Source organism: Arvicanthis niloticus, chromosome 13 (assembly GCF_011762505.2).
Source record: "Arvicanthis niloticus isolate mArvNil1 chromosome 13, mArvNil1.pat.X, whole genome shotgun sequence".
Taxonomy (NCBI): Eukaryota; Metazoa; Chordata; class Mammalia; order Rodentia; family Muridae; genus Arvicanthis; species Arvicanthis niloticus.
In genome coordinates, this window is record NC_047670.1 from 63,478,763 (window position 1) to 63,503,726 (window position 24,964).

General features: G+C 50.2%; 2 protein-coding genes across 6 annotated transcripts; one reads left to right on the plus strand and one right to left on the minus strand.

Annotated features, from left to right (window-relative positions):
* Positions 1 to 616: 616 nt before the first annotated feature.
* Positions 617 to 14,153, minus strand: Alg12 (ALG12 alpha-1,6-mannosyltransferase). 5 transcript variants are annotated; one of them, XM_034516342.2, is made up of 11 exons: positions 14,014 to 14,153; positions 13,184 to 13,245; positions 11,254 to 11,441; positions 11,049 to 11,181; positions 10,468 to 10,641; positions 9,659 to 9,853; positions 7,650 to 7,753; positions 6,883 to 7,106; positions 1,688 to 1,851; positions 1,529 to 1,604; positions 617 to 1,395 (listed from the first exon to the last, which is right to left on the minus strand). In XM_034516342.2, exons 3-11 carry the CDS (start codon positions 11,416 to 11,418, stop codon positions 1,164 to 1,166), a joined length of 1,467 nt encoding a protein of 488 aa, XP_034372233.1. In that variant the 5' UTR covers positions 11,419 to 11,441; positions 13,184 to 13,245; positions 14,014 to 14,153; the 3' UTR covers positions 617 to 1,163. The 5 variants fall into 5 exon arrangements, with proteins under 5 accessions (XP_034372233.1, XP_076767966.1, XP_034372235.1 ...); XM_076911851.1 differs by having other exon boundaries at positions 13,184 to 13,278; positions 14,014 to 14,061; XM_034516344.2 differs by lacking the exon at positions 14,014 to 14,153 and adding an exon at positions 13,706 to 13,842.
* On the plus strand, positions 14,096 to 21,221 carry Creld2 (CRELD disulfide isomerase 2). The gene is made up of 10 exons (XM_034516346.2): positions 14,096 to 14,604; positions 14,696 to 14,778; positions 15,283 to 15,393; positions 15,827 to 15,918; positions 16,689 to 16,865; positions 17,784 to 17,879; positions 18,432 to 18,515; positions 19,238 to 19,333; positions 19,737 to 19,877; positions 20,932 to 21,221. Exons 1-10 carry the CDS (start codon positions 14,479 to 14,481, stop codon positions 20,979 to 20,981), a joined length of 1,056 nt encoding a protein of 351 aa, XP_034372237.1. The 5' UTR covers positions 14,096 to 14,478; the 3' UTR covers positions 20,982 to 21,221.
* Positions 21,222 to 24,964: the final 3,743 nt, after the last annotated feature.

The window sequence follows — 24,964 nt, forward strand, 5'->3', positions numbered from 1 at the left end:
AGAAACTTGAGACATAGCTAATCTCACAGATCACACCTGGAAATGCTCCAAGGGGCATGTCACAAAGTAATACCATGTGACAGGGCTCCCACTGGAGACATCTTGCACCACAGGAACATCAGAATTAGGAATGACTCAGACATGGAAGTTAAGTAGTAATCCACATGTACATAGAGACAAAAGATAATACATATATCAATACATGTAAGTACATGTATTACAGATAATACATGTAATACATGTAAGTACAGATAAAAAAACAGAAGTAAATGGCTGAGGGACAGGAGACAACCTGGAGTCTACAGCCTGTCCTCCAGCCACCACACAAGACTGCATCAGGAAGCATCTGTGGTGGTATGTCATGGCTGTGTGCAGAGAAAGTCACACACACACAGCACAGCCTTTATAGCTGTGCAGTATACTGTATCCATAAGTGCTACCCAGGCTGTGTGTGTGGTACCTGCATACACATGAGCCTGTGTGCCTGCATACTGGATGCATGATGTGCACACACCATCTGTCACACTTCAGAAATGTTCAGCACAGTGACACAGCCAGTGGCCCTTACTGTAAAACCATGGCAGAGACTGTCTTCAGAAGTGACTACATAACAAGATGCAATATAAGAAAACATAATTTTTATTTCTGTTATTTTATGAACATGTGTATTTCCTCAGAATCAATCTGAAATGGAAATATCATGCCTTGGACTATAACAGCTGGCATAATTGGTGGTGGGGTGTGTGTGTGTCTATCCAGTAAAGACCTGGTTTATACTGTGGTCTTCTAAGGCCATGGGCACCAAGTGTGGTTCAGGGGCAGGAACACAGAGAATCACTGCAGAGCTAGGATGGCAGGGTGTTCTAGACAGACTCACCGTCCTTAGTTATGAATGGCTCCCAGTATGAATATCCTGATCCCGTGGGCCACCTAACCATGGCAGACAGGTTTGAGCAGGCCACTATTACACTTGATGGTGGGTCCTTGGCTCCACATTCTCAGCCCTGTACCTTAGGTGTGGCTGTTGTAGGGCCTGGCCCAGCCTGTTGCAGGCCAACACCAAGGGTATGCTGGAAGTCTCTGGTCTCGCTGTTTTTCTTGAATTGTCTTTACTGAGTTAGAAGGTAACCACACTTGATAACTTCTGGAGACCTCCTGTCCTCTCAGGCTGGCCTAAGCAGCCGCTCCAGAAGTACCAGCTTCGTCTGCAGGTTGACATTAAAGGGTGGCAGTTGCATCAGATTCAGGCTCACACCTGTAGTTCCCTCAATACTGGCCAGGACTCGATGTGTGTCCCTGAAGAGGGCCAGGTGCCCAGGCACAGCCTCCATGAGGATGTGGGTGTAGTTCAGCATGCCTGCTGCTCCCAGCTGTACTTCTTCGCTCTTGTCATACCTGGGAGAGAAAGGCCACCTGTCACCACGACACTCAACTTTGCCCATCTCACACCACCTCTCCCCACGTAGGTGCCACCAAAGTGACTTATAGGTGGCCTCTATGAGAAGCAACTAGGTCTGCAGCTACAAACCTCCAGTCATCGTTGACCTGTAGAAAGCGTGACACACCTGTCTGGGCAGCAGCCACATCGATGTGTAGAAGAACATCTAAGAAAACCAAATCTCAGTTAGAAGCCAGCATGGCACTTCACTCAGGGCCAGGCTTTTCCCCAGGGAGCACTTGGGCTAACCTGTCTGAGGTGGCACCAGCTCATGCAGCCGTCGCATCGCAACCCCACCAGGGTAGTTGAAATGGGACACATAGAGGGATGTGGCTGTGTATGCCACATTCACCAAGAGATGTCCGGTCACCAGCAGAGCTCTCACCTTGTATGGCCAAGACTTTTTATTCAGGCTGAGAAAAAAAAAAGATATTTAATGAAAAGCATATGGTGGCAAGAACACCAACATATTCTTCAAGGCTGAAGGCACAGAGAGTAGCCGAGCTACCTTACTGTCAGCTTCGACACAGACAGATCACACACACCCCAGCAGGAATGCTCATCTCAGGATAACTCTGAGACTGTCTTCTCACTGCCTTACAGAACCAGAACTAAGGCAATGGTCAGCCAGACCACAGGGGACCGAACTACTAAATTATGCATTCCTCTTGCCCTACCTAACTTGGTTCACACGGAAGGCTCAGGTCAGTGCCCTCCTCTGTGTTCTTCGTTTTGGATTTTTTTTTTTTTTTTTTTTTTTTTTGAGACAGGGTTTCACTCTGTAGACCAGGCTGGCCTTGAACTTGGAGATCACCTGTCTCTGCCTCCTGAGTGCAGAGATTACAGGCATGTGTCACTGCTGCCTGGCTCATCTGTTCTTTTTAATGTTATTTATCTCTTTTAATTATCATACAGGGACAGGAAGGGGCTTGAGCCTGCACTTGGGCTGAACTTGCCTTAAAAATCTCAAGTAAGGAGCCCGGAGCAAGTGGGGGCCTGGAGCAAAGCGGGGCTGGAGCAAGAGGGAGAAGGGAAGGGGGGGATCTCAATTAATAGCCAGGGGGTGGTGGCACACACCTTTTAATGCCAGTACTGGGGGCAGGGCAGAGGCAGAAGAATCTCTGTGAGTTCAAGGCCAGCCTGGTCTACAGAGTGCATCCCAGAACAGTCAGGAGAAACCCTGTCTTGGAAAAAAAAAAAAAAAAAAAAAAGAACAAATAAAAAACAAACAAAAAAATTAATAAAAAAACAACCAACCAAATAAAACAACCCAACTAACCATAATGACTAAAGTACTGTCTGAAGAACTTTGCAGTTGTGCACAGTGGAGAGGCCTAGAATCCCAGCACTGGGAAGGCTGAAGAATGATGGCAAATCTGAAGCTAGCCTGGGTTACATGGCAAGATTACCTCAAATCAAAAAGAGCCAAAGAGACAGCTCAGTGGGTAAAGGCACCTGCCATGTGAGCTGGTAACCTATGATCACCAGAACCACACAATGGCGGAAAGAGGGAACGGACTCCACAGATTTGTTCTCTGACCTCCACATCCATGCCACAGCAGTGCGCCTCCCCCACTAATGCACACAAGCAGTCATCTAAGAGGAAACCTCCAAATTTCCACTCTAGATGCCAATTCAAGTTTATACTAGCATTTCAAAGGGTATTAAAAAGACTCTGAATTACTACTTGCTTCTGTTGTGTATAAATAAATCACACAAAGCAGACTTCCAAAACGGAAGGACTGAGAGGCTGACTTGAACCAGGTGCCCTGTACTGAGGAATCTTTCTGCACACTAGTGTCCCCAGGTGAAACCTCACACACACTGAGGTTGCCTGCTGGAACAGCCCGACCCTGCACCAGGTCCTGGGACTGTCTCACCCTCACTCCTTTCCTTCCCCGAGACTGACTATGGTTGTGGGGAGGGAGCAGTATTTTCTGTTGGGGGATGAATGATCCAGGTGTGCATGCGCAGAAGCCAGAGGACAGCAGGAGCCCGGCTCTATCACTATCTTCTTCCTTTCAGACACTGCCTCTCATTGGACATGGAATGCTACAGGATATTTGATTATTGTACACAAAAAATCTAATTGTTAGAATAGAGAAGCTTAAGTAGATATTGCGGTTGTCAGATGCAGTTAAGTGTGTCCTGTAGAGATGCAGTTTGGGTGTGCCTCTAAAAGCTTCCATGGATAAGAATGCTCAAGAACGGAAAGTTCCTGCCTAGTCTAAGACAAGTTCCCGGGGAGAGGTCTTTGCTCTAGGATCTGAAGTGAAGTCAGCTGGGTGGCCTTGATTACTGAGAGTGAGACAGTTGGGCCCACTGAGGGTATAGGGCAGGAGACAGTGACTTCTTTTATAAACAACTGTACATTTGCTAGATCTCCTCCTACCCCCTGCCCCTTTTTTTCACTTAGGCTAAGTCATAGCAATCCTCCTGTTTCTGTTCTCCATCATCACTAACCACAGTACTAGAGTTTCAGATTAACATGAGGCAACACCTAGCTTTTTATGTAGGTGCTGGGGCCCCAAATGCAGATCCTCAGGCTTGTACTGCAAGCATGCTTACCCATGGTACCCACTCCTTGGCTTCCAGAACACTAGGGGTACAGGTATGCACCCAGCTCTAAGAATTTCTTTTTTTTTTTTTTTTTTTGGTAGTTTTTTGAGACAGGGTTTCTCTGTGTAACCCTGGCTGTCCTGGAACTCACTCTGTAGACCAGGCTGGCCTCGAACTCAGAAATCCGCCTGCCTCTGCCTCCCAAGTGCTGGGATTACAGGTGTGCACCAGCACCGCCTGGCTAAGAATGTCTTTATCTTTGGTCTTCTGGGTCACTTTTTGGGAAGAGATTTACATGCATTCTCTAAGTCATCCTATCTAAATCAGTTTGCTACCCACCTGCAATGATCTAGAGTCTTTGAAACTTATTCACTTACTTAGGAAGGGTTTCATGTAGTCCAGGCTAGTCTTGAAATAGGTATATGGCCAAAGATAACCTTGAACCTCCACCTCCTGAATGGTGAGTTTATAGACAAGTATAACTGCACCTAATCCACGTACTGAAGGCTGACTCGAGAGCTCTGTGCACGCTAGACACATACTCTAAAATTGAGCCTCACCCCTTCCCTTCCCCTGATTTTTATTTTTGAGAAAGGGTCATACCATACAGCTCAGGATGATCTGAAATTTATTATGTAACTTGGGATGGCTCAAGTTGGTGTTCCCACTTACTTCGATTACAGGTGTGAGCCTCTGCTACCCCTGCCCCATCTAGACCATTGTAGACAACGAATGTCATCCCCACTTCTCCCCAGGATTATTGCTTTTAAGGCCTGACTGGGCCTAGAAAAGCATAGCAGACTTCAGCTTGAACCACGATGTCTGAACTGCAGCTCAGATCACCCCCAAATTAACCCTGGGTTTTCTTCTGTTCTCAGTGTACCAGGAGCACATTTCTGTCTCTGAGGCTGACTTTAACAACAATGGCAGTTAGTAGCTGTGACAGAGACTCTGTTTGCTCTCTGCCCTTTAAAAAAAACAGTCTACCGATCAAACTTTAAAACAATTAGTCTCAAACACAAATTTTCAGCAAAAGTTTACTCACTCTATTTCAGCTGAGGGACAGAGTGAAACAGTGCCACCAGCTGGGAACCAAGTGTTCAAATAAGTGAGCCTGTGGGGGACAGTTTTAATTCAAACCATACAGTGCCCCGCAGACTAACATGTCAGCACTTGGTCTTCAGTGAGTGGCCCTACTTCAGGAGCCTTTGGAAACCAGGAGGTGAGCACAGTGGAGGATGTAGGTCACTGGGGGGATGCCTCTGAAGGTCAGGCCTGGTCCCTCCTGTTTCCTGATCACCTGAAGTGAGCAGTTCCTGGTGCCTTTCTGTTCTGCCTCACTAATGCAAGTCTATAGACTGAACTGTCACACCAAGCTGAAGAGCGTGTCGCCCCTACCACATCTCCTTCTGTTGGGTATTTGGTCATGGCCACAAGAAACTTGTATCTTGTTAAGACAGATCTCGTTAAAAGCCGTTCGACTTGGGCAAAGATGTCCAAGTGAACAGTTGAGGGTCTGAGCCATGAGCTGAAGGCAGCTCCATGGGCTGGCACCTTCCCTCTACCAGTTGTCCTGGGGAAGGAGAGGAAGAGAAAACACTTTTGCCCACTGCATGGACTCATAAGGCCCCCTGAAGGGCTGCACCATGAGATTTGTCCCTACCAGAGTGAGCATCTCTGTGCCTCTCTGGACCCTGTCCCACCTGGGCCCAGGCAGCCCTCCAAGGACTCTGACTCTGCCCCTCAGCTCCCTAAACCAGGCTCAGCAATTCTGTTTCCACCAAGTGGTGAGTACTGAGCATGGCCACGGCTCCTGCTTTGGCTCCCAGGGCATTCTCCATGTCTAAATGAGGAAAGGGGCAAAATGGACCTTCTAGGACTATGGAGCCCACAACACTATGAGCTAGCTACACTCAGCCCAGGTAACTCTCTCATAGCCTGTCTACCTCCTAATACCTACATGACCAGTGAAACACCCGTGATATCACCTGCTCTATCTCTCCCCTCCCCTTCATCTGTTTCACTCGTTCTTCCTGTCCCCAGCAGCTCCTACCCCATCTTCCACATGAGCCCAAGCCACAGCCTCCCTGTGACCCAACAATGAATCAAAAGCACCACCTCATCTTCTCCAGCTCACACCAATGCCCTCCAGCCACCCACCAGCCTGGACCAGGAACACCCTCCACCTGATCAATTGTTCAGAGGCCTGGATCCCATGTAGGCCCAGGCACTCCCAGGCTTGAAGGCCTGCTTGGCCATCTCTCCCATGACCAGTCTGGGACAGTTAGCAAGGTGCTGGGGAGAGACAGAAACAAGACTCACAACACAGTAAGAGGCACTGAGCACTGAGCAGAGGCTCCTGGTACATGGAGGACCACAGACATCCAATATCAAAAATCTGTTCAAGTGACAAAGACACTCAATGATCATACTTGAATTTAAGTGTGTACCAAACCAAATACTCTTTTTAACTTAGTAAATTCCAACTTTGCTTCTTTACAAAACAATTCTATTCCATGTTAAACTGGCAAACTTAATCTTTTCTGAGACAAGGTCTTACTATGTAGACTCACAGACATCCACCTGCCTCTGCCTCTCAAGTGATGGGATCAAAGGCGTGTGCTTCCCAGCACAGAAAATCTATTTTTCTTTCTTTTCCCCCACAGGGGTTGTCTGTGTAGTTCTGTAGACTAGGCTGGCCTTGAACCCAGAGATCTACCTGCCACTGCCTTCTAAGTGCTGGGATGAAAGGTGTGTGCCTCCACTGCCTGGTGCAAGTCTATTTCAGATGAACCTTTACTAATACCTATCACCTGGGTTAAAATCAGCACTCCAGAAAATATAGTCCAAGTGAACAGCAGAGCAGGATCTCAAGGAACCCTCACATGTAGGTGCAGCCTCTGGCAGCCATGATGTTGAGGACAGGGAAGGTGTAGATGATGAACCGCAGCTCCTTGTGTGGGAGGAGCGAGTACAAAGCCACGAATCCCAGACTCGGCAGGGCCAGTGCATAGGTCCTCCTGTCCACTGCACCCAGCGGGATGAAGAGAAGGCTGCAGCCCAGGCCTCGGGGCAGGGCTGAGTAGAAATACCACAGGAGTGGGGAGGTCTTCAGGTTAGGGTTAAGGAGGCACAAATCTGTCAGAGACGGAGTCACTGTCCACTTAATGAAACCAAGAATGGTAACAACATAAAGAAAGGCCCAAAGTCAGTTACAATGAAGGAGGCAGCAGAGGCCTGCTTAGGAGGTATGGGGATGACAGCTTGGGCACAGCACACCCTTCCCAGCTACAGTGTAACCGAGGGCCCCAAAGAGGACTACGGGAAGTTCCTTCAGCTTTCCTTCGTCTCTTCCCCGACAGATGAGGATGGTATGTCATCAACATGTAGCTGTGCTAGCCTTTTTACCATGAGACCACCTGAAGTACTCTGTGTAACTGCTGTAAAAAGAGCTACCCTGGGGACTATGCGTATGACTAGGTGACACTCAGGGAGATGTTGCCAGAGTCCCAGGTATGAGCCAGGGAGAAGCTCCTGCCCTGACCCTCAGACAGCCACTCAACCTGTGCCCAACTGGCTGGCTGACTGGAGAGAGGCCGTGATCACGGGGCTGACTAGCTCGTGCACTGCTTCCCTAACACTGAAAGGATACGCCCCAGTTGGAACTTTTGTTCAGGACAGTGTTGTACCAAAGCACCACTCCTTCTGGCCACACAAGGTATCGCCAGAAATAGGAGTCCACAGCAACCGTCAGCCCTAATAACAGAACAGAAGTGTCCTCAGTAAGGAACATAGCCAACTATAAAATCCAAGCCTCAGCCCCATGTGCACTGCACTTAACTGCCCCACAAAGTGACTGCCGACCATGGAAATTGCTAGCGGCTTCCATTAAAGGAGCTGACACCATCTCTCACCAAGTATCTTCCCCAGTGCACGACACACTGCCCTCCTCCTGCCTGTCCAAGCAGCCTGAAGGACAGTGGGGATGCAGGCTTCCCAGTAGAAGCTACCTTTAGGTCATCTTGTTTACATCTTTAAAAAAAGGGGGGGAGGGACTAGAGAGAGAGTAGTTAAGAGTGCAGACTGCTCTTTCAGAGGACCCAAGTTCAGTTCCCAGAAGCCACAAGGGAAGGAATTGCCTGTCACAAGTCCTGGGTACCAGGAAACCCAACATATTCTTCTGGACTCTATGGGTGCCTACAATCACACACATATACTTCCACACACAGACACGTGTATATATACATAATTAAAATAAAACTTAAAAAAGTTTCTTGGGGGCCAGTGAGATGGCTCAGCGGATAAGGGCGCTTGCTGCCAAGCCTGCTGACCCAAGTTCAGTCCCTGAGACCTACGTGTAAGAAAGAATCGACTCCTACAAGTTGTGCTCTGACCTCCAAGTGTGCATTGTGGTGAGAATACAAACGCACACACACTAAAAAAAAAAGGGAAGTGTAATAAAAAACAAATCTCAAGGGCCGAGGCCACACTTTAGCAAAGAGCTTTCCTTGCAGGGGCTGGGTTTTACCTCAGTGGTAGAGCGCTTGCCTAGCAAGCGCACGGCCCTGGGTTCGGTCCTCAGCTCGGGGGGGGGGGGGGGGGGAGCTTTCCTTGCAAGCAGGAAGTCCCGAGTTCTAGCCCAGAACCCATAGAAAAGCCAGGTATGTGTCAGGTATGGTGGTGAGCGCCTTTAATCTAAGCACTAAGAAGGCAGAGGCAGGTGGATGTCTGTGAGTTTGAAGACAGCCTGGTCTACAAAGTGAGTTCCAGCACAGCCAGGGCTATGTAGAGACCCTGTCTCAAGAAACCATAAACACACACACACACACACACACACACACACACACACACATTCATCCAGGTATGAGGCTGAAACAATTACATGGTGGCTAAAAACTTTTCATAACTTCAGTTCCAGGAGATCTGATGCCCTCTTCTGGCCTCCATGGGCATCAGGTACACATGCAGTACAGAAAAACATGCAGGCAAAATACCCATACACATAAAATAGAAATAAATATATCTTTAAAAAACCCCTAAGAACAAACCAGGTGGCTAATCCGAGAAATGACACTGAGACTGACCTCTGGATGCCACACACATATGTACACACCAAGTTTCGAACTGACACACTTGTCATTTCAGCACTGTGGAGGCTAAAGCAGGAGGAGCTCAAATTTGAGGCCAGCCTGGGTTATACAGTGGGTGTGGTGGCTTGAATACGAATATTTCCCAAGGGTTAATAAACTTTAATGTTTAGGCTCCAGTTGGTGGACAGTTCAGGAAAGATTAGGAGGTATAGCCTTACTGGAGGGGGTGTGTCAGCACAGCTGGGCTTTGAGGTTTCAAATGAACCCACACTAGGCCCAGTCTCTCTGTCTCTCTGCCAGCTGCCTGTAGATCAGGACGTAGCTCTCAGCTACTGCTCCAGCGCCATGCCTGCCTGCCTGCCTGCCTGCCTGCCTGCCTGCCGCCATGCTTTCTGCCACGGTGATCATGGACTAGCCTCTCAAATTGTAAGCCAGCCCCAATGAAAAGCTGCCTTGGTCACGGTGTGTCCTCACAACAAAGCAGTAACTAAGACGGCAGGACTCTGTCTCACAATACCAAATCCCAAAACTGAAAGAAATACACACAGACAACCCCGAGATGCCAACTTGCCTAGGCAGAGGATCCCTGCTGGGATGGCATGCCGGAGCAATCTGGCCACAGACATTCTTCTTTGGTACAAGGTCAGCAACAGCATAATGCCCAGCAGCATGCCCAGCTCAGCCCTGAAGCCAATAATGACAAAGGCTGAGAGCCAGACAAAGAGGGCCCACCTACGCTGCAGCCAGGCTGTGAGGGCTGGTAAAACTGCAAAACACAAAACACACACTTTCTTATAAAACACACAGAGATCACTCTGTGGGGGATGGAGTGATGGTTCAGCAATTTAAAAACTGGCTGTTATTAAAGAAGTCCCAGGTTTCACTCCCAGCACCCACAGGGCAGGCAGTTCACAACTGTTTGTAACTCCAGTGTAGAGGACCTGATGCCCTATCCTGATCTCTGCAGGTACTGTATGCACATTACGTGCTTAAATACATACTGAATACAAATGAATACATGCAAAAGCTTAAACAAACAAGCAAAAAAAACCCAACACTGTAGAAGCCGTTCAGCACTTCAGAGTTTAAGGCAGAGGGATCTAGTATTCAAAGCCAGTCTGGACTTACACAGTAGGACACTATGTCCCAAAATACTAAAACCCAAAATGCACACAAACCCCAGAGAAGCCTACGTGCCTAGACAGAATGTCTTCTGGGATGGCACACAGGTGCTTCAGGGTAGTGTTCTCTAGAAGTACCAGCCCTGAGTACAGAGAAGCCTGCTTTCGTAACAAGAGATCCCCATGAGGTGGGGGACAATACAGTGGGCAGATGTGTGCATACTGTGAGGGTCAGAAGGCACAGCCTGAAGCTACGTACCCACAGCCAGGGCCAACACGTTGGGGAGTGTCCTCGTACAGTAGAACATGAGATGAAACTGTGTGGCTGAGATCCAGCAGAACATGACAGCCACTGTGGCCCCAAACTGCTGTCTTACTTCCTTCTGTAATCTCCAGAGTCCAAAAATCACACCAAGCCCAAGGACTCCTCTGACTGAATGAAACGAGCAAAAAAGTCACTAATGTGAGTGACCCAACAGGAAACACAGATGAAGCCAAGGGCTTTTTGAGTGTCACTTGCAGTGGCAATCAGTGACAATATGCAAGAGACTACATAGGAGCTCACATGTGTATCAGAAGCGGCCATGGGGCCTGTGTTTGCACTGAGACCTACACAAACCAAGCCTCTCACTTCCTTTCAGCCCCACAGCTTTGCCTGGCTGGCTGTTTGTTAAAGGTATGTCATGAGGACTTGAGTGGAGTCTAACGTACAGCTCCTGCTTGCTTGTCCCAAGTCTGGCTGCAAGGCTACAGTGAATCCAGCCAACTCCCACCCTACCCCATCCCCACCCCACCTGTGATCATGTGATGTCACAGCCTCCACCCAAGTGAGGCCCTTACCTATCAGCTGAGAATAAAATTTGGATGCTTCCAACATTGAGAGCACATAAACCACAGGGCTGGAGAACACTGCAATCAACAGTGGCCCAAGGAACGTCCTGGGAACAACTCCAGGAAACTCATGGTGATCGTACTGCAAGGAGGAGAATGGTCAGTGCACAGGCTGGGCAAGTAGAGCAAGCCTCAGCTCAGTGCAGTGCCTCACCTTGTCTATATCCAGCTGGTGGTACAGAAGGTCATGTGTAGCCTGTAGGTTGAAGCTCTCTTCTACCTTGGTATAGGGACAGGCAACAAGGTGGATGGTAGCTACAGTGACCAACAGCCCCAGAAGCAGCAGTGACTGCTTGCCTGATGACTTCTTGCCAGCCATGTAGAACCTTAAACTTCATGTACCTTCACAGAGACAAAGACAAGTAACACTGTTACATTACACATTCAGGCATTGCTTGAGGTCACACTGGTAAGATGTGGAGAAGAGGAAGCACAGCACCCCTCGAGATGGTTATTCTGTCAACTTGACTACATCTGGAATTAACTAAAACCCAAGCAGCTGGGCACCTCTGAGAGCGATTCTTTAGTAAGTAAATCTCTTGAAGTAGGAAGATCCACCTTTAATCTGGTCACAGCTTCCTTCTGCAGGCAGCCTCTAGAAAGGACATGGAAGGAGGAAGCTTCCTCTTTGCCTGCTCACTTTCTCTTGGTCTTGCTGGCTCATTCATTCCTTCTCTGGCAACGGTACCTATTTCTTCAGGATTCCAGTGTATACTGAAGACCACCTCAAAGAAACATCCAGCCTTGTAGACTGAACAACTACTGGATTCTCCGACCTTCCATTTATAGGTAGCCATTATTGGACTAGCTAGACCAGTCTGTAAGCCACTCTAATAAATCCCATATAAGTGTGTATGTATATATGTGTATATACACACACATATATTTCATTCTATTAATTCAAGTCTTCTTGAGAACCCTGACCAATGTACCTTTTAACTTTTTTTTGTTTCTTTTTGTTTTTTCGAGACAGGGTTTCTCTGTGTAGTCCTGGCTGTCCTTCCTTTTAACTTTTTTAAAATTATTTTTTGAGTATGGGTGTTTTGCTGGTGTGTATGTCCTGCACCTGATCCCCTAGAACTGGAATTACAGACAGTTGTGAGGTGCTATGTAGGTGTTGGGAATTGAATTTTGGTCCACTAAAAGATCAGTCAGCACTCTTAACCAGAGTCATCTCTCCATTCTGTGATAAAACACCACACCCAAGAGCAACTTGGGGGAAGAAAGGGCTTATTTCATCTTACAGCTTACAACCCAAGGAAACCAAGGCAGAAACTTAAGGCAGGAACTTGGAAGCAGGAGCTGATAAGGTCAAGGAGGAGTGCTGCTTACTGGCTTGCTCCCCACGGCTTTCACAGTCTGCCTTCTTATCACCTATGACCACCAGCCCAGGATGGCATCACCCACAGTGAGCAGGGCCTTACCACATCATCCATCAGGAAAATGCCCCACAGGTATCCACCAAACCCTCAGGAAGGCATATCATAAAGACTTTACTGGAAGGTAAGTCAGCCACAGCTTGCTCTTGCTTGTTTCAGGTTCAGTGGCAAGGCTAGAGTAAGTCTAATCAACACCTCGCCTACCTCACTAGGCCCAACTGTGTCAGACCCAATGAAAAGTCCCGAACTGAAAATGTGTGATTGTTGACTAATTACCTTATAGAACAATGTGTACATAAAGTTCCCAACCTGGCACAAAACCATACTGGGGCATGGTGATGCACACATAGGATTCTAGTACTTGGGAGGCTGAGACAGGAGGAACAAGAGTTCAAGGCCAACCCAGGCAACTTGTTAAGAGCACAAAGCCCTGGGTTCAGTCCCCAGAACCACATAAATCCCAAGTACATAGATATATGTGTGTATTCCCAGTACGTAGGAGGTTGAAGCAAGAGGGTCAGACATTCAAGGTCATCCTTGGTATTACAAGACCCTGTCTCAGAAAGGAGGGGAAGAAGGCAAGCCACTGAGGCAGCAGTGTGGGATGCTCTGCCTGAGGGACTCCAACTTAGCTGTTTCAACTATCTGCTCTGCACCTTTGAAGGAAGCCCAAGCTTTAGGGTGATTGTTACCCATAGAACTCACCTGATTCTCCTCCTTCCTCACACCTACAAAGGGGCGTGTTTCCTGCTGAGCACCAACAGGAGCTATTTTCAAAGACAATAGGAGACCAGGGTGAGCTGAAACAAGGTAAATATTCACTAGTACATAAAAACCACCTTTCACGGGAATGGGGGCAGCTTGTGGGAAATGTCTTTATGGCTAATAGCCTTTCAGCAGCCAAGCTCAAAAAAAGCTATACTCTTTGCAAATGTAGCGTGGAGAAGGAGGGCACCTCAGGTTAGGGAGTACCCTTCCAAGATCCTGTTGTCCCTGTCAACTGTGATTCCAAAGCTTCCAAGGAAACTGTCGGAATCATCCGTTCAAATTGTGGCTTTAACCGGGAAGTGTTATCTGGTAGATGAGGCCTACTTGTAAACTAGACGAAACTGAATTATTTATACAAACATATGTTCTCTAAAATACAGATAACCCACATTTCCTCCTTCTGCTCCTCCTCCTCCTCTCTCAAGTCACTTAGAGTTCGGAAGGTCATTGTGAACTCACGGCCTGGACCCCTGCGGAAATGTCGACTACTGGCCCCCCTCAACCTCACTGAGCCGGACTCAGATGTAAAACTCAGTTTACAGATGACAGCTCCGGCTGCCAGGTGAGAAGGATGAATGAAAGGTTCAGGCCTCGGGAGAGATGTCCAGCCGCCAGGGACACGCTCAGTCCCTAAATAAGAGGTCCGGTCCCTAGATGAGTTGTTCAGCCCCCAGTTGAAAAACTCAAAGGCAGTCAGTCACTCGCGCTCGGAAGAGCCCGAGCCTCTCCACTTCCCGAGTACCCCAATCCCGGCGGCGCGCGCTAACCTCTTCTGCTCTCCGCATGACCCCTCGGAACCCAGCAGCCTGCCTTCAGCAGGAAGCGGACTGCGGAAACCCGGCCCAGAAGCCAAGTCTTTGCCCAAACTTAACATGGCCACCATTACCCAGGCTGGAGACAGAGGCGGGCGCTTCCTGCCCGGAGAAAAGATGGCCGCCGCAAGCCCCTCGTGGAGGGCGGGGCAAGAAGGCCGGATAAAAGATTGCAGTCCCGCCTCATTCTCGCGGGACGCTGACCCGGGGCCTTCTCATTGGTGGCTTCTCGTGGCGAGCCTCAATTGGTCCACATCAGGCAGGGGGATTTCTCTGACCAATAGAAGCGCTCAGGATGAAGGGGGGCGGGGTCTCGGCGACGCAGTCAAGTAGCCCGGGGAACGGCCGGCGCGCGGGCCGGTGGGCGGAGGCTCCGACTCCGCCGCAGTTCTCGGTGGGTTGCCGGGCTCCCCTCCCGCCATGCACCTGCTGCTTGCAGCCACGTTCGGGCTGCTACTGCTGCTGCTGCCGCCGCCCGCGGCTGTGGCCTCCCGGAAGCCGACAATGTGCCAGAGGTGCCGGACGCTGGTGGACAAATTCAACCAGGTAGGCTGGCGGCGGGTCCGGGGCAGCGGCGCTGGGCAGGGGCTGGTGGGGTTCACAGTGGACCATCGAGTTGGTGCCACCTCCTCTGCAGGGGATGGTCAACACGGCCAGGAAGAATTTCGGTGGCGGCAACACGGCGTGGGAAGAGAAGACTCTGTCTAAATATGAATTCAGGTGAGAGCCCAAGAACTGCGAGGATTTGCGACCACGGCCTGTGAATCGGTGGTCAGACCTTGAGGTCGGTACAGACCACCCGCACACGGAGGAACCACTTAGATGGTGGACACCTGTCATTGGTCATCCCTGCCTCTGACCGCTCAACTGGCCTGTAGTTTCCACACTCCCCACAGCCACTTCTGCGCGCACATACTCTGGAAGGCTTTTTCATATGCACACACCCCTTTTGGAAACTCAAACTGGAGCCCCCAAGCCCTCCTAGAGACTTACGGCTTCCCCGACTAATGGAATAAGCTCCCCTTCTCATGCTGTAGTGATGGAGAGGCTGATCATTACCGGGTCCACTGCACACCTCAGGCTAGCCTCCCTTTAATGACTAACCTTGCCCATGGTTGTAGAGACCTCTTCACTAAAGTAGTCTCTAGGTGGGACATGTGTAAAGTGAGCAGACTGGTGCTTTGGGGTGCTGGTGCTTTGGGTTGCTGACAGATTGTGTTTCAGTGAGATCCGGCTTCTGGAGATCATGGAGGGTCTGTGTGACACCAGTGACTTTGAGTGCAACCAACTCTTGGAGCAGCAGGAGGAACGGCTGGAGGAGTGGTGGCATACACTGTAAGTGCCCAGGACCCTGTCTTCTGAGCTCTAGTTTTGCAGAGTCTTCCCAGTAGAAAACTGACAGAAGCAGATGTCCTACATCCCTGTCCCAGTTACCCCTGCACTGCCACCGGTGGTCTCTTAGAGTTAGAATTACCCGAGGTGGTTGCTTCAGCCTGAAGGTACGAAGTGAAAATGGCAGCAGTAACCCTCACCTCAGTACATCATTACTGTTCTGCCATTACAGTTATTGATCTCCTACTACACCTAATTTATAAATGAAACTTCCCCTCCGTTATGTTTGTAAACGTTTGTGCTGTATTTAGGGTTTGAAACTGTCCAAGGCTTCAAGCATCCTCTAGGGGTGTTCTTGGGGGTGCTCCACCACTGAGCCATGCATGCCCCCAGCTCAGCATCTCATGAGACTTAATGACCATTTCTAAATCCTCAGGAAGAAGGAGTACCCCAGCCTATTTGAGTGGTTCTGTGTACACACACTGAAAGCATGCTGTCTTCCAGGCACCTATGGGCCAGATTGTCAAGGTACATTCCCCCCTTAGGAAATCCCAAGTCTGCATCTTTCCTGTTACTCCTCTCTAACTCCCTTGTGTTTAAAAGCACAGAGGGAACTTGAACTGCATGATTTTTCTGTGGAGTTGGGGGAACCCTGCTTCTTTCCTCAGATGGGTAGCTCTCCACCCCTGCTCTGGCGCTGGGAACCTGGACCATAGGCTCCCGCATCACTGCTAACTTCTGACTGGAGGAAATTCTCCTGTAGTCCTAGTGAGTCTTTAGGGGAGGGCTCATAGTCTCAGGAGCTTGTCTGTATTTAGGAGTTGGGGGTGGTGAGCATGCTTAGCTAGTGCTGGCCCTTCTCTGAGGTAAGCCTTGAGACTGGAGCCAGTCATGTTGATCAGTCAAGCTGAGTCCGGTGACAGAAGTTTCAGTTTCAGGCATGCACATGGGCTGAGCTGACTCTTACTTGCTTCTCCCTGGCTATATGCTAAATGCAACATGGATTTCTCTCCCAGGCACATAGTGTGTTATCCCATAGCTGGCCCCCCACAGGTGTTACAGTGTTACTCCTGCAGGTTCCAGGTGTTCAGTGTCTGTCCCTGGCCCTTTTCTTCAGCTTTCAGCCCCCTGTTCCCTCAGCAGAAATGGTGGGTGCCAGGTTTAGATTGTAAGGGATCTCAGTGACTTTAGGCTGTGAGCATGTTATGAGGTACATGTGAGAAAACAAAAACAAACAAAAAAAAAAAATATGGCCAAGCCCTGGGGCGTCCTCCAAGCAAAGGTTTATGTCTTCCAAGAATGCCAGGGTGGGTCTGAGAGGCCTTGCAGCGGAAACGGCTACTGCAGCGGAGATGGCAGCAGACAGGGCGACGGGTCCTGCCAGTGTCACGCAGGATACAAGGGACCACTGTGTATTGACTGCATGGACGGCTACTTCAGCGTGCAGAGGAACGAGACCCACAGTATCTGCTCAGGTCAGCACCAGCACCCAGAGTCTGGCCAGCTTGCTTGATGGTGAGGCTGTGGGGAACAGCTCTCTGCTGAAGCTGCATAGCTGGGAACAGAGCGCCTCTTGACCTCTAGCCCCCAGGGATCCAGTGCAAGAGGCCTGGCAGGGTGGCCTTTTTGAAGTATCCATAAACCACCCCAGAAGGAGAAGCTGCCTGCTTCTCAAGGCCTTTCTGGAATCACACGGCAGTTCAGTGCCTGTGTGACAGGCTCTGTCACGCCTGTCCCTATGCCTTAGTTTTATGACCTAGCACCTAGTAGTTGGCCATATTCCACATGATCACCTGAAATGCACTGATGGTATGGCTGTCCCTGAAGGGTGGACAGTTTCCTGCTAGGTGGTTTTTGAGAGGGAGGCAAGATAGAGAGGCTGAGATGCATCTGCCATCGGTCAAATGTCTTTTCAGAGGGAATAAGGACTTTGTGGGCCCACAAGACATGGCTATGCAAGGGAACCAGGACCCTTGGAGGCTACTCCTGAGCACGGGCCCACCAGCTCCCTCATTCTCACCAGGTTGTCAAGGTTACCTGGGTAGCTTCTTCCTGAGATTGAGGTCAGCTCTGCCTGGCAAATCACTCAGCGGAGCTCAGGCCTTGCCAACCTCCTAGGCCACTGTGGTTGCTGCCTGCACAGGGCAGCAGCCTCGGCTGAGTTCACTTGATGTTTTATGACTGTGAGGGAAATGGTCGGCAGTCCCTTGTCATTGACTAGAGGGATGCTGCATCAGGTGACATCATGCTCAGAGTTCATGGCTGCTTGTTTTCTTGGTTTCACCATTTTTTATTTTTCTGCCAATCTTAAATTCCTAAAGGAAGCTTTCCTCAGTGTGGGAGACGAGGCCCTGCTCCCAGAAGGGCCCCCTAACACTGCCTTTGCTTTCCAGCCTGTGATGAGTCCTGTAAGACATGCTCAGGTCCGAGCAACAAAGACTGTGTCGAGTGTGAAGTGGGCTGGGCACGCGTGGAGGATGCCTGTGTGGGTGAGGAGCATACAGTGAGGGCGGGGGTGGGAGGGTGGGAGAGAAGGTTCCTTACAGAGGTGACCCCCAGTGAGGTCAGACTCCTGTCTGATGTCTTTCATCTCCGCCCCACTTGGGACTGTGGAAGGCCACTCTTATGGCCTGCATGTGGGTTTTTGAGAAGGTCTCAGATCTGTATTAAGCTGGTGTCCCCACCACAGCTGGTAGCATCACAGTACCAGGGGTGTGGCCCTGCTGTTGCTGGGCCCATGCCCCTTTCATGCTGCAAACTCTGTACTGAGGCCATCTGTGGAGCTGCTACTGGCTTGGTCTTTGAGCCGAAGGTGCCCATTGCCTAGTCTCTTCCTCTGTTAGTTCCAGTTTTGCTTTCACCCTCTGCAGCTGCTTGGCCTTAGGCAAATTCAGAACTCAGCCCGAAGCTGGTCTCTAGCCTTGAGGCGGGGCTAGTGAAGGAAGAGGCGGTTTGAGCTTACATGGAAGCACAGGCTCCAGTCACGGCTGGTGCCTCAGCCCTGCCACCTCCACTCTGCTCACAGCCTTGTTCTCTTCCAGATGTGGATGAGTGTGCAGCAGAGACACCTCCCTGCAGCGATGCACAGTACTGTGAGAATGTCAACGGCTCATACACATGTGAAGGTGACCAGAGCATTGGGGCCTGTGTTCTTCCTAGACTTCTCTCTTCCTTCAACATGTGTGACTCGGATGACCTCTGTATGGTTTCAGGAACTTGAAAGTGGTGACATCAGTGGTAGACATGATTCAGAAAGCCAGCGCATCTCCATGCATCCCTTGTTTTGTACATCACAGTAGCCTTGGCATGTGCTGCTGCCTCCAGCTCCTTCACTCATTCTCATCAGTTTTTCCCTTGTAGGGAAAACTTTACACACTCTTAGACAGGATCTCTCTGTGTAGTCCTGGAGCATACTATGTAGACCCTGCTGACCTTAAACTCTCAGAGATCCTCCTGCCTCTACTTCCTGAGTGCTGGGATTAAAGGGGTATACCACCACACCCGGCTTGTTCACACTCTGCTTCCCAAATTTGCCAGTCAAGCATATGAGTATTTTAGGGTCTTATGCAATTCATAGAGCGGCAGGGATGAGGTTGTGACCTGGTTCTATAGTTCTACCAGGTCGTGCAAGCAGGCTGCAGTGTCCTCTGTGACACTGGGCCTGTAGGGCATGCAGTCAATGCCTGGCTGTTCTTACTAAGGTCTTGGTTGGGAAAAACAGACTGTCACTGGGCTTGAGGTGTCTTTGTTCATAAGTTCCCCCATGTCACTAGGGTCTGTTGTATAGTGTGCTCCTCTTGTCTTACCACAGTGGAAGTGGTCTGACGTCTTCCCTCCGTGTTTCTAGAATGCGACTCTACCTGTGTGGGCTGTACAGGAAAAGGCCCAGCCAATTGTAAAGAGTGTATCGCTGGCTACACCAAGCAGAGTGGACAGTGTGCAGGTCAGTGAGCTGTCTGTCAGAGAAGATGAACTTTCTAGGAGGAATACCTCACCTGCCCAAGGGGCCCTTGTAGATGGGAACCCCTCATGGATAATGTTGTGGTGCCATTGGGGCCATACTTGCCTGAGCCCCTATGTCACACCAGCTTCTAGGGATCTTGGCTGTCACCTCCACTATCTTGGGCACTGCCAGGACACTGGGCTTCCTATCTTCATGCTGAGGTATCTCTGCTCTGCCAGTTGAGGCCTGGCCACCAAGGCCCATGAAGCTCTCCTCTGAGCACCTTACTGATGTCTGATCTCGGTGCTCTCATTGAGAAGTGAATTGTGAATGAGCAGCTTGCATAATATGAGATGTAAGTGTGTTTGCAGTCACTTACTGAAATGAAGAATTTTCCTTTCAGATATAGATGAATGCTCACTAGAAGAAAAAGCCTGTAAGAGGAAAAACGAAAACTGCTACAATGTTCCAGGGAGCTTTGTGTGTGTGTGTCCAGAAGGCTTTGAGGAGACAGAAGATGCTTGTGTGCAGACAGCAGGAGGCGGTGAGTGGGGTGCTCTGCCCCGTGCAGGGATGGGACTAACCAGACACTTGAAAACTGCCAAGTAAGAAATTAACACAAAGCTGCCCTGGTGACAGCACAGAGGACAGGTGAGAAGTCTGTGCAGCACACAGCTAGGGTCACAGAGGAGGGCTCAGTGGCAGTGTGGGAGGGGCCAGATGGGGTTGTGGTTAGTGGCTTCAGGTAGGGTCTGAAGGTGGTTGCAGAGAAAGGAAAAGCCAAGTGTGACAGCCCCACTGAGGGGGAAGAAGAGCAGAATGAACAGCCTTGTTAAGGCACCGACCCTCCAGGATTCCTAAAAGAGTGATCTGGGGTTCTGGAAGCCCAGCCCAATGTCTGGGTCTGTGGCTGGCTCTGAGGCTGTAAAGTAGGGTCTGTTCAGTCCTTCCAGAATCTTCCTAGTCCTTGTGTGCTCTCAGTGTGTGCAAGCCTCCCCTTTTTATAAAGATACCACCAATTATCCTGGACTACTGATTACTAATTATGTGTAAAAGCCCTATTTCTAAGCCAAACCACACTCATAAGTGCTATCCAGGTCAGCCTCTCTCCTTGAGAGAAACAGTTGAGTGTGACACTCTCAGGAGTTATGGAAAGTGGGAACAAGCAGTGCTCAGAGTGGCTAAGAGTGAAAAGAATTTCCCAGAAGCCCAGTCTGAGCAAACAGTTGTGCATCCACACATGGACATACTCTGGTTACCTGGGCGTGCTGTGGTCAGTGAGATGCCAAGGATAAGAGGACCTTTGCAGCCGGAGGACAGGGTTGCCTGCCCTCTATCTCATGCCTCATACCTCACTGCTCAGCCTTGGTTAAGACTCTGAAGTGTCAGTCTAAGCACCCCAGTGGGTGTTGGGGCTCACCCTGAGCTGTCCTTAGAAAGTTGCTAAGGAAGAAGGCAGGGTGCTATCTCCAGGGCATGAGCCAACCAGCAGGTATTGGGGTAGCAGCACTCATCCATCAGCTTCCCTCCCCTCCAAGCCCTTCCTTGAGGTACTTCAGCACTGGGACTCACTCAGTGACCTGCATGTCTTCTGACAGAAGTCACAGAGGAAAACCCCACACAGCCATCCTCCCATGAGGATTTGTGACAGGCATCCGAATTCAGAAGCCAGACTCACCCCTTAAGTTATTGAGAGGACATCTATAGAAAATGTGGCCCATGGACATCAACCCCATTTCTCCAGGAAGACTTCAGCAGGAGAAGCTGCCTACTCTGAAACAGCTGATACTCACTTGGCCCTTTATAAAGCTGCATTTCTTGGTGGTTCTTAAGCAGATTTGTATATTTTGATACTGTTCTTTATAATAAAATTGATCATTGAAGGTCACCAGGAACAGAACATGTTCGTTTGTTTCACTGAGAATGTAGACCTTTGCCGGGCAGTGGTGGCGCACGCCTTTGATCCCAGCACTTGGAAGGCAGAGGCAGGCGGATTTCTGAGTTCGAGGCTAGCCTGGTCTACAGAGTGAGTTCCAGGACAGCCAGGGCTACACAGAGAAATCCCGTCTCGAAAAACGGAAAGAGAGAGAGAGAGAGAGAGAGAGAGAGAGAGAGAGAGAGAGAGAGAGAGAGAGAATATGGACCTTCAACACTAGTCAGTTTGTACCTGTCCTGTCAGAGCTAGGAGGTAGATGGACCCATGTCGTCCCATGAGGACTCAGGAGGAGGTAGATGGACCCATGTCGTCCCATGAGGACTCAGGAGGTAGATGGACCCATGTCCCATGAGGACTCAGGAGGAGGTAGATGGACCCATGTCACTCCATGAGGACTCAGGAGGAGGTAGATGGACCCATGTCGCCCCATGAGGACTCAGGAGGAGGTAGATGGACCCATGTCGCCCCGTGAGGACTCAGGAGGAGGTAGATGGACCCATGTCTCCCCGTGAGGACTCAGGAGGAGGTAGATGGACCCATGTCGTTCCATGAGGACTCAGGAGGAGGTAGATGGACCCATGTCGTTCCATGAGGACTCAGGAGGAGATAGATGGGACTCCATGAGGACTCAGGAGAAGGTAGATGGACCCATGTCATCCCATGAGGACTCAGGAGGAGGTAGATGTCCCCATGAGGACTCAGAGTCTACTGACCTTGTGGGCACCTGGGAGTTGTCCCTGAGCATGTGTCCAGTGTGGTAGAGGACAGTGGTGGGGGTGGGGTGTTGTATTCTGGCCTACCCCATGGTCTGTCTGCCTCAGGCAAGCAAACTGTGTAACATGTAGCTCCAGGGGCTGCTGAATGTATTTTCTAAAATCCCGGTCTCTGCTAAGTACGGTGTAACCGGAAGTTGGGGCCCAGTGGGAGGTGGGCATGAATTCCAAGGGGAGGTGGTGTTGGATCCTGGTTCACTCTTCCTTTCTTGACCATGAGGGAATCTTGCCTACCACAAACACCAATGATGTGCCGCCCACCACATCCCAAAGCAATGTGGCCAGGTGAATGAGCACCGGAACCCCCACACTGAGCCAGCATAGCCTTTCCTCTTAGGGGTTGATTACCTCAGTGACAAGGTGACTCACTCTGGCACTCAGCCTGTGAGCCTGCAGTGGCAGTGTTGGCTGCAACGTTCAAAAAGACCAAGCCACCAAGTTCAGGAGCTAAGCTGGACAGTCAGTTCATAGTCTGGGCATGAAGAAAATCAGAATCAGGACACGGGTTGAGTGTCTGGTCCCCAGAGGAACCCTGGCCTTGCCAACCCACAGTGCCCCTCTGCTGTAGCTCTCCAGGGACTTGGGGTCATTGGGGGGGGGGGGTGCCCTTGGTCTGGCCTCGCCGCTCTTCCTGCTCTGCTGCCCTAAGCTATGACCTGCATGTGTCCCTGCACCCCTGTGTATACACATGAAGGCAGTGGACACATGTTACACCCTGTCCTCTGTACCTCACAGACACAATTGACACCATGCCAACTGGGGCCTCTGGTCAACTCCCACCTGGACCCTAAAATGGAGTCTGGCAGGCTGATGCTTCAGCTTGGCTTCTGCTCAATTCCACCTGTGTGGCTCTGTCAGCTAGATGTTGTTCTTATCCAACTGGGATAGGGAGTTCACGTCAGGACACTGACCCGGTTAAGCCAACAGCAGACTTGTGTGTGCAGGCCAGGATCCCTGCTGCTTCCCCAGGGTTGGTACCACAGGCAGTTCTCAGGTCACTGAAGGCAGAATCCACTGCTAGCCATCCTCTGACAGCTGAGTGATCCCTAGTGGCACTGTCCCCACAAGGCCATTGGTGCGGTACATATCCTAGTGAATGGTGGGTCGCCTGGGCAGCCCTCTTCTCATGAGTGGTGCTACAGGAATCAAGGACCTGAGTGTGAGTGGCTGCTGGGCACTGGCCACTGTGGGGTCCTATGGGTGCTGTGGCCTTGGACTAGGTATTTCTGCTGCTGGGTCCAGCAACTTGATGACCTGGTACCTCTTCTCAGCCTAGGATGATGCTACCTTTTCCTCTTTAAATAAATAAATGTTTCTTGGGGGAGGAACCTGGGAACATATGCAGCAGACAAGGCCCATTCGGAGATGTGGACAGGTTCTAGTAGGACCTCAACTGTCAGGCAAATACAACAGGCAGGGGCCCTGACCACAGTGGCCAGGAGTTCACAAGTGAAGATCAGCAACATAGATCCTGGGGTTTGAATGTAGGCACCCCTCTGCCAGCAAGAAACTTATCTACCCAGTTCCTTCTGCTCCTCAGCCCCAGAAGATGGTGTGGAAGGGCAGAGTTGCCCTCTTAAGTATGGATGACCTCCAGGAACCACACCAGTCCTGTCTGGGTGCATAGCCAGCAGGTGGCACTGTTGACCTGTACTGGCTAAGCCAACGCCAGGGTACACTCCAGGGTACAAAGTCCCTATCTCATGGATGGCTGCTGTGTCTGTGTCTGGGTTGGGTAAGTCCTTCACTAAAGGGACCCTGCCCTAGACCTGTAACCTGGAGTAAGCCAGAAACCTGGCAAGCCCATGTTCTTCCCTCCCATCTGTGTTTGTGAGAGGGTATCTTCAAAACCGGTCTTCAAAGCTGCGTAAAAGATAGGAAGAAGAAAATCTTGGCTTCAGACTTTAAGTTTTGTGTCCCCTCACCTAATCTGGGTACTACTGCTCACAGCTGGTCCTCCCTCAGAGGACCTGCCATGCCTACCCTTCTTTGTGGGCCTTACCTGTCCAACAGTCTTCAGGGCATCAGCCCGGGGTCTATGCTGACTTTCTGGTCCAATCACCTCTTTGGCACACCGCTAAGGAACACACACACACACATACATACACACACACACACAGTGCACATGTACATTTGTAGGATAAAAAGGATCTAACCCTTGATTTCTAGATTCAGCAGGGTCTTTTGGGTCTTAGCATAAACCCAGGTCTGGCACTTTGCCAGGTCCAGCCTTCTCTGGCCTTTAGCTGGCATAATGGAAAGTTATTGAATCAGCTAATAGTTCTTTCCAAAACTGAGTTTGTTGGAAAGTATAGCTCAGTGTGGCCTTCTGGAAACGATAAGCCATTCTTCAAGGCAGTGGTTATCAGCAGCCACTCTGGCCCCAGTGGTGGTGGTACAATGTCTGGACATGTAGTGTCACATCTGAGGGACAATGTGACTATCCAGAATGGGTGGGTCCAGGGGTGTTTCTCTACACTCCTGGGTGTATGGTACTACAGAGTGTATGCATACACACATGTACACACACACACACACACACACACACACACACACCCCACACCACACCATCATGCTGTGTCTAGCTCCAGGCATCCATGACAGAGAAGAAATGCTGACAGGAGCATCTGGCTGGCAGCCTGAATCTCAGCCAACATCTCTGCAGAGAGGAGAGCCACACTGGGTACATGGGCTGTTTTGTGAGAATAAACCTTGCACTGTGCAGAGCAGCAGCCCTTGGAAGCACTGTCCTGGGTGTACCCCTGTCACTGAGGCAGCCTTGCTGTCCAGTGAATACATAGCTTCTGTCTAAACCATCACAGCCCTCCATCATGTACCCAGCATGACAGCTCAGAGACTGACAGGGTTGCCGGTGTCACCCACCTAAGTCATTCTGTCTACCTGGCTGCCCAAAACACCTTC

Bases quoted from the DNA above. Each gene is read 5' to 3' on its own strand.
- Alg12 (XM_034516342.2), bottom strand. From the start codon at position 11,418: ATGGCTGGCAAGAAGTCATCAGGCAAGCAGTCACTGCTGCTTCTGGGG. The intron at 11,182-11,253 runs GTGAGGCACTGC...TCCTCCTTGCAG, and splicing joins ACCAGCTGGATATAGACAAG to TACGATCACCATGAGTTTCC. The intron at 1,605-1,687 runs GTTAGCCCAAGT...TGGTTTTCTTAG, and splicing joins GCTGGTGCCACCTCAGACAG to ATGTTCTTCTACACATCGAT.
- Creld2 (XM_034516346.2), top strand. From the start codon at position 14,479: ATGCACCTGCTGCTTGCAGCCACGTTCGGGCTGCTACTGCTGCTGCTG. The intron at 14,605-14,695 runs GTAGGCTGGCGG...CCTCCTCTGCAG, and splicing joins TGGTGGACAAATTCAACCAG to GGGATGGTCAACACGGCCAG. The intron at 14,779-15,282 runs GTGAGAGCCCAA...ATTGTGTTTCAG, and splicing joins CTGTCTAAATATGAATTCAG to TGAGATCCGGCTTCTGGAGA.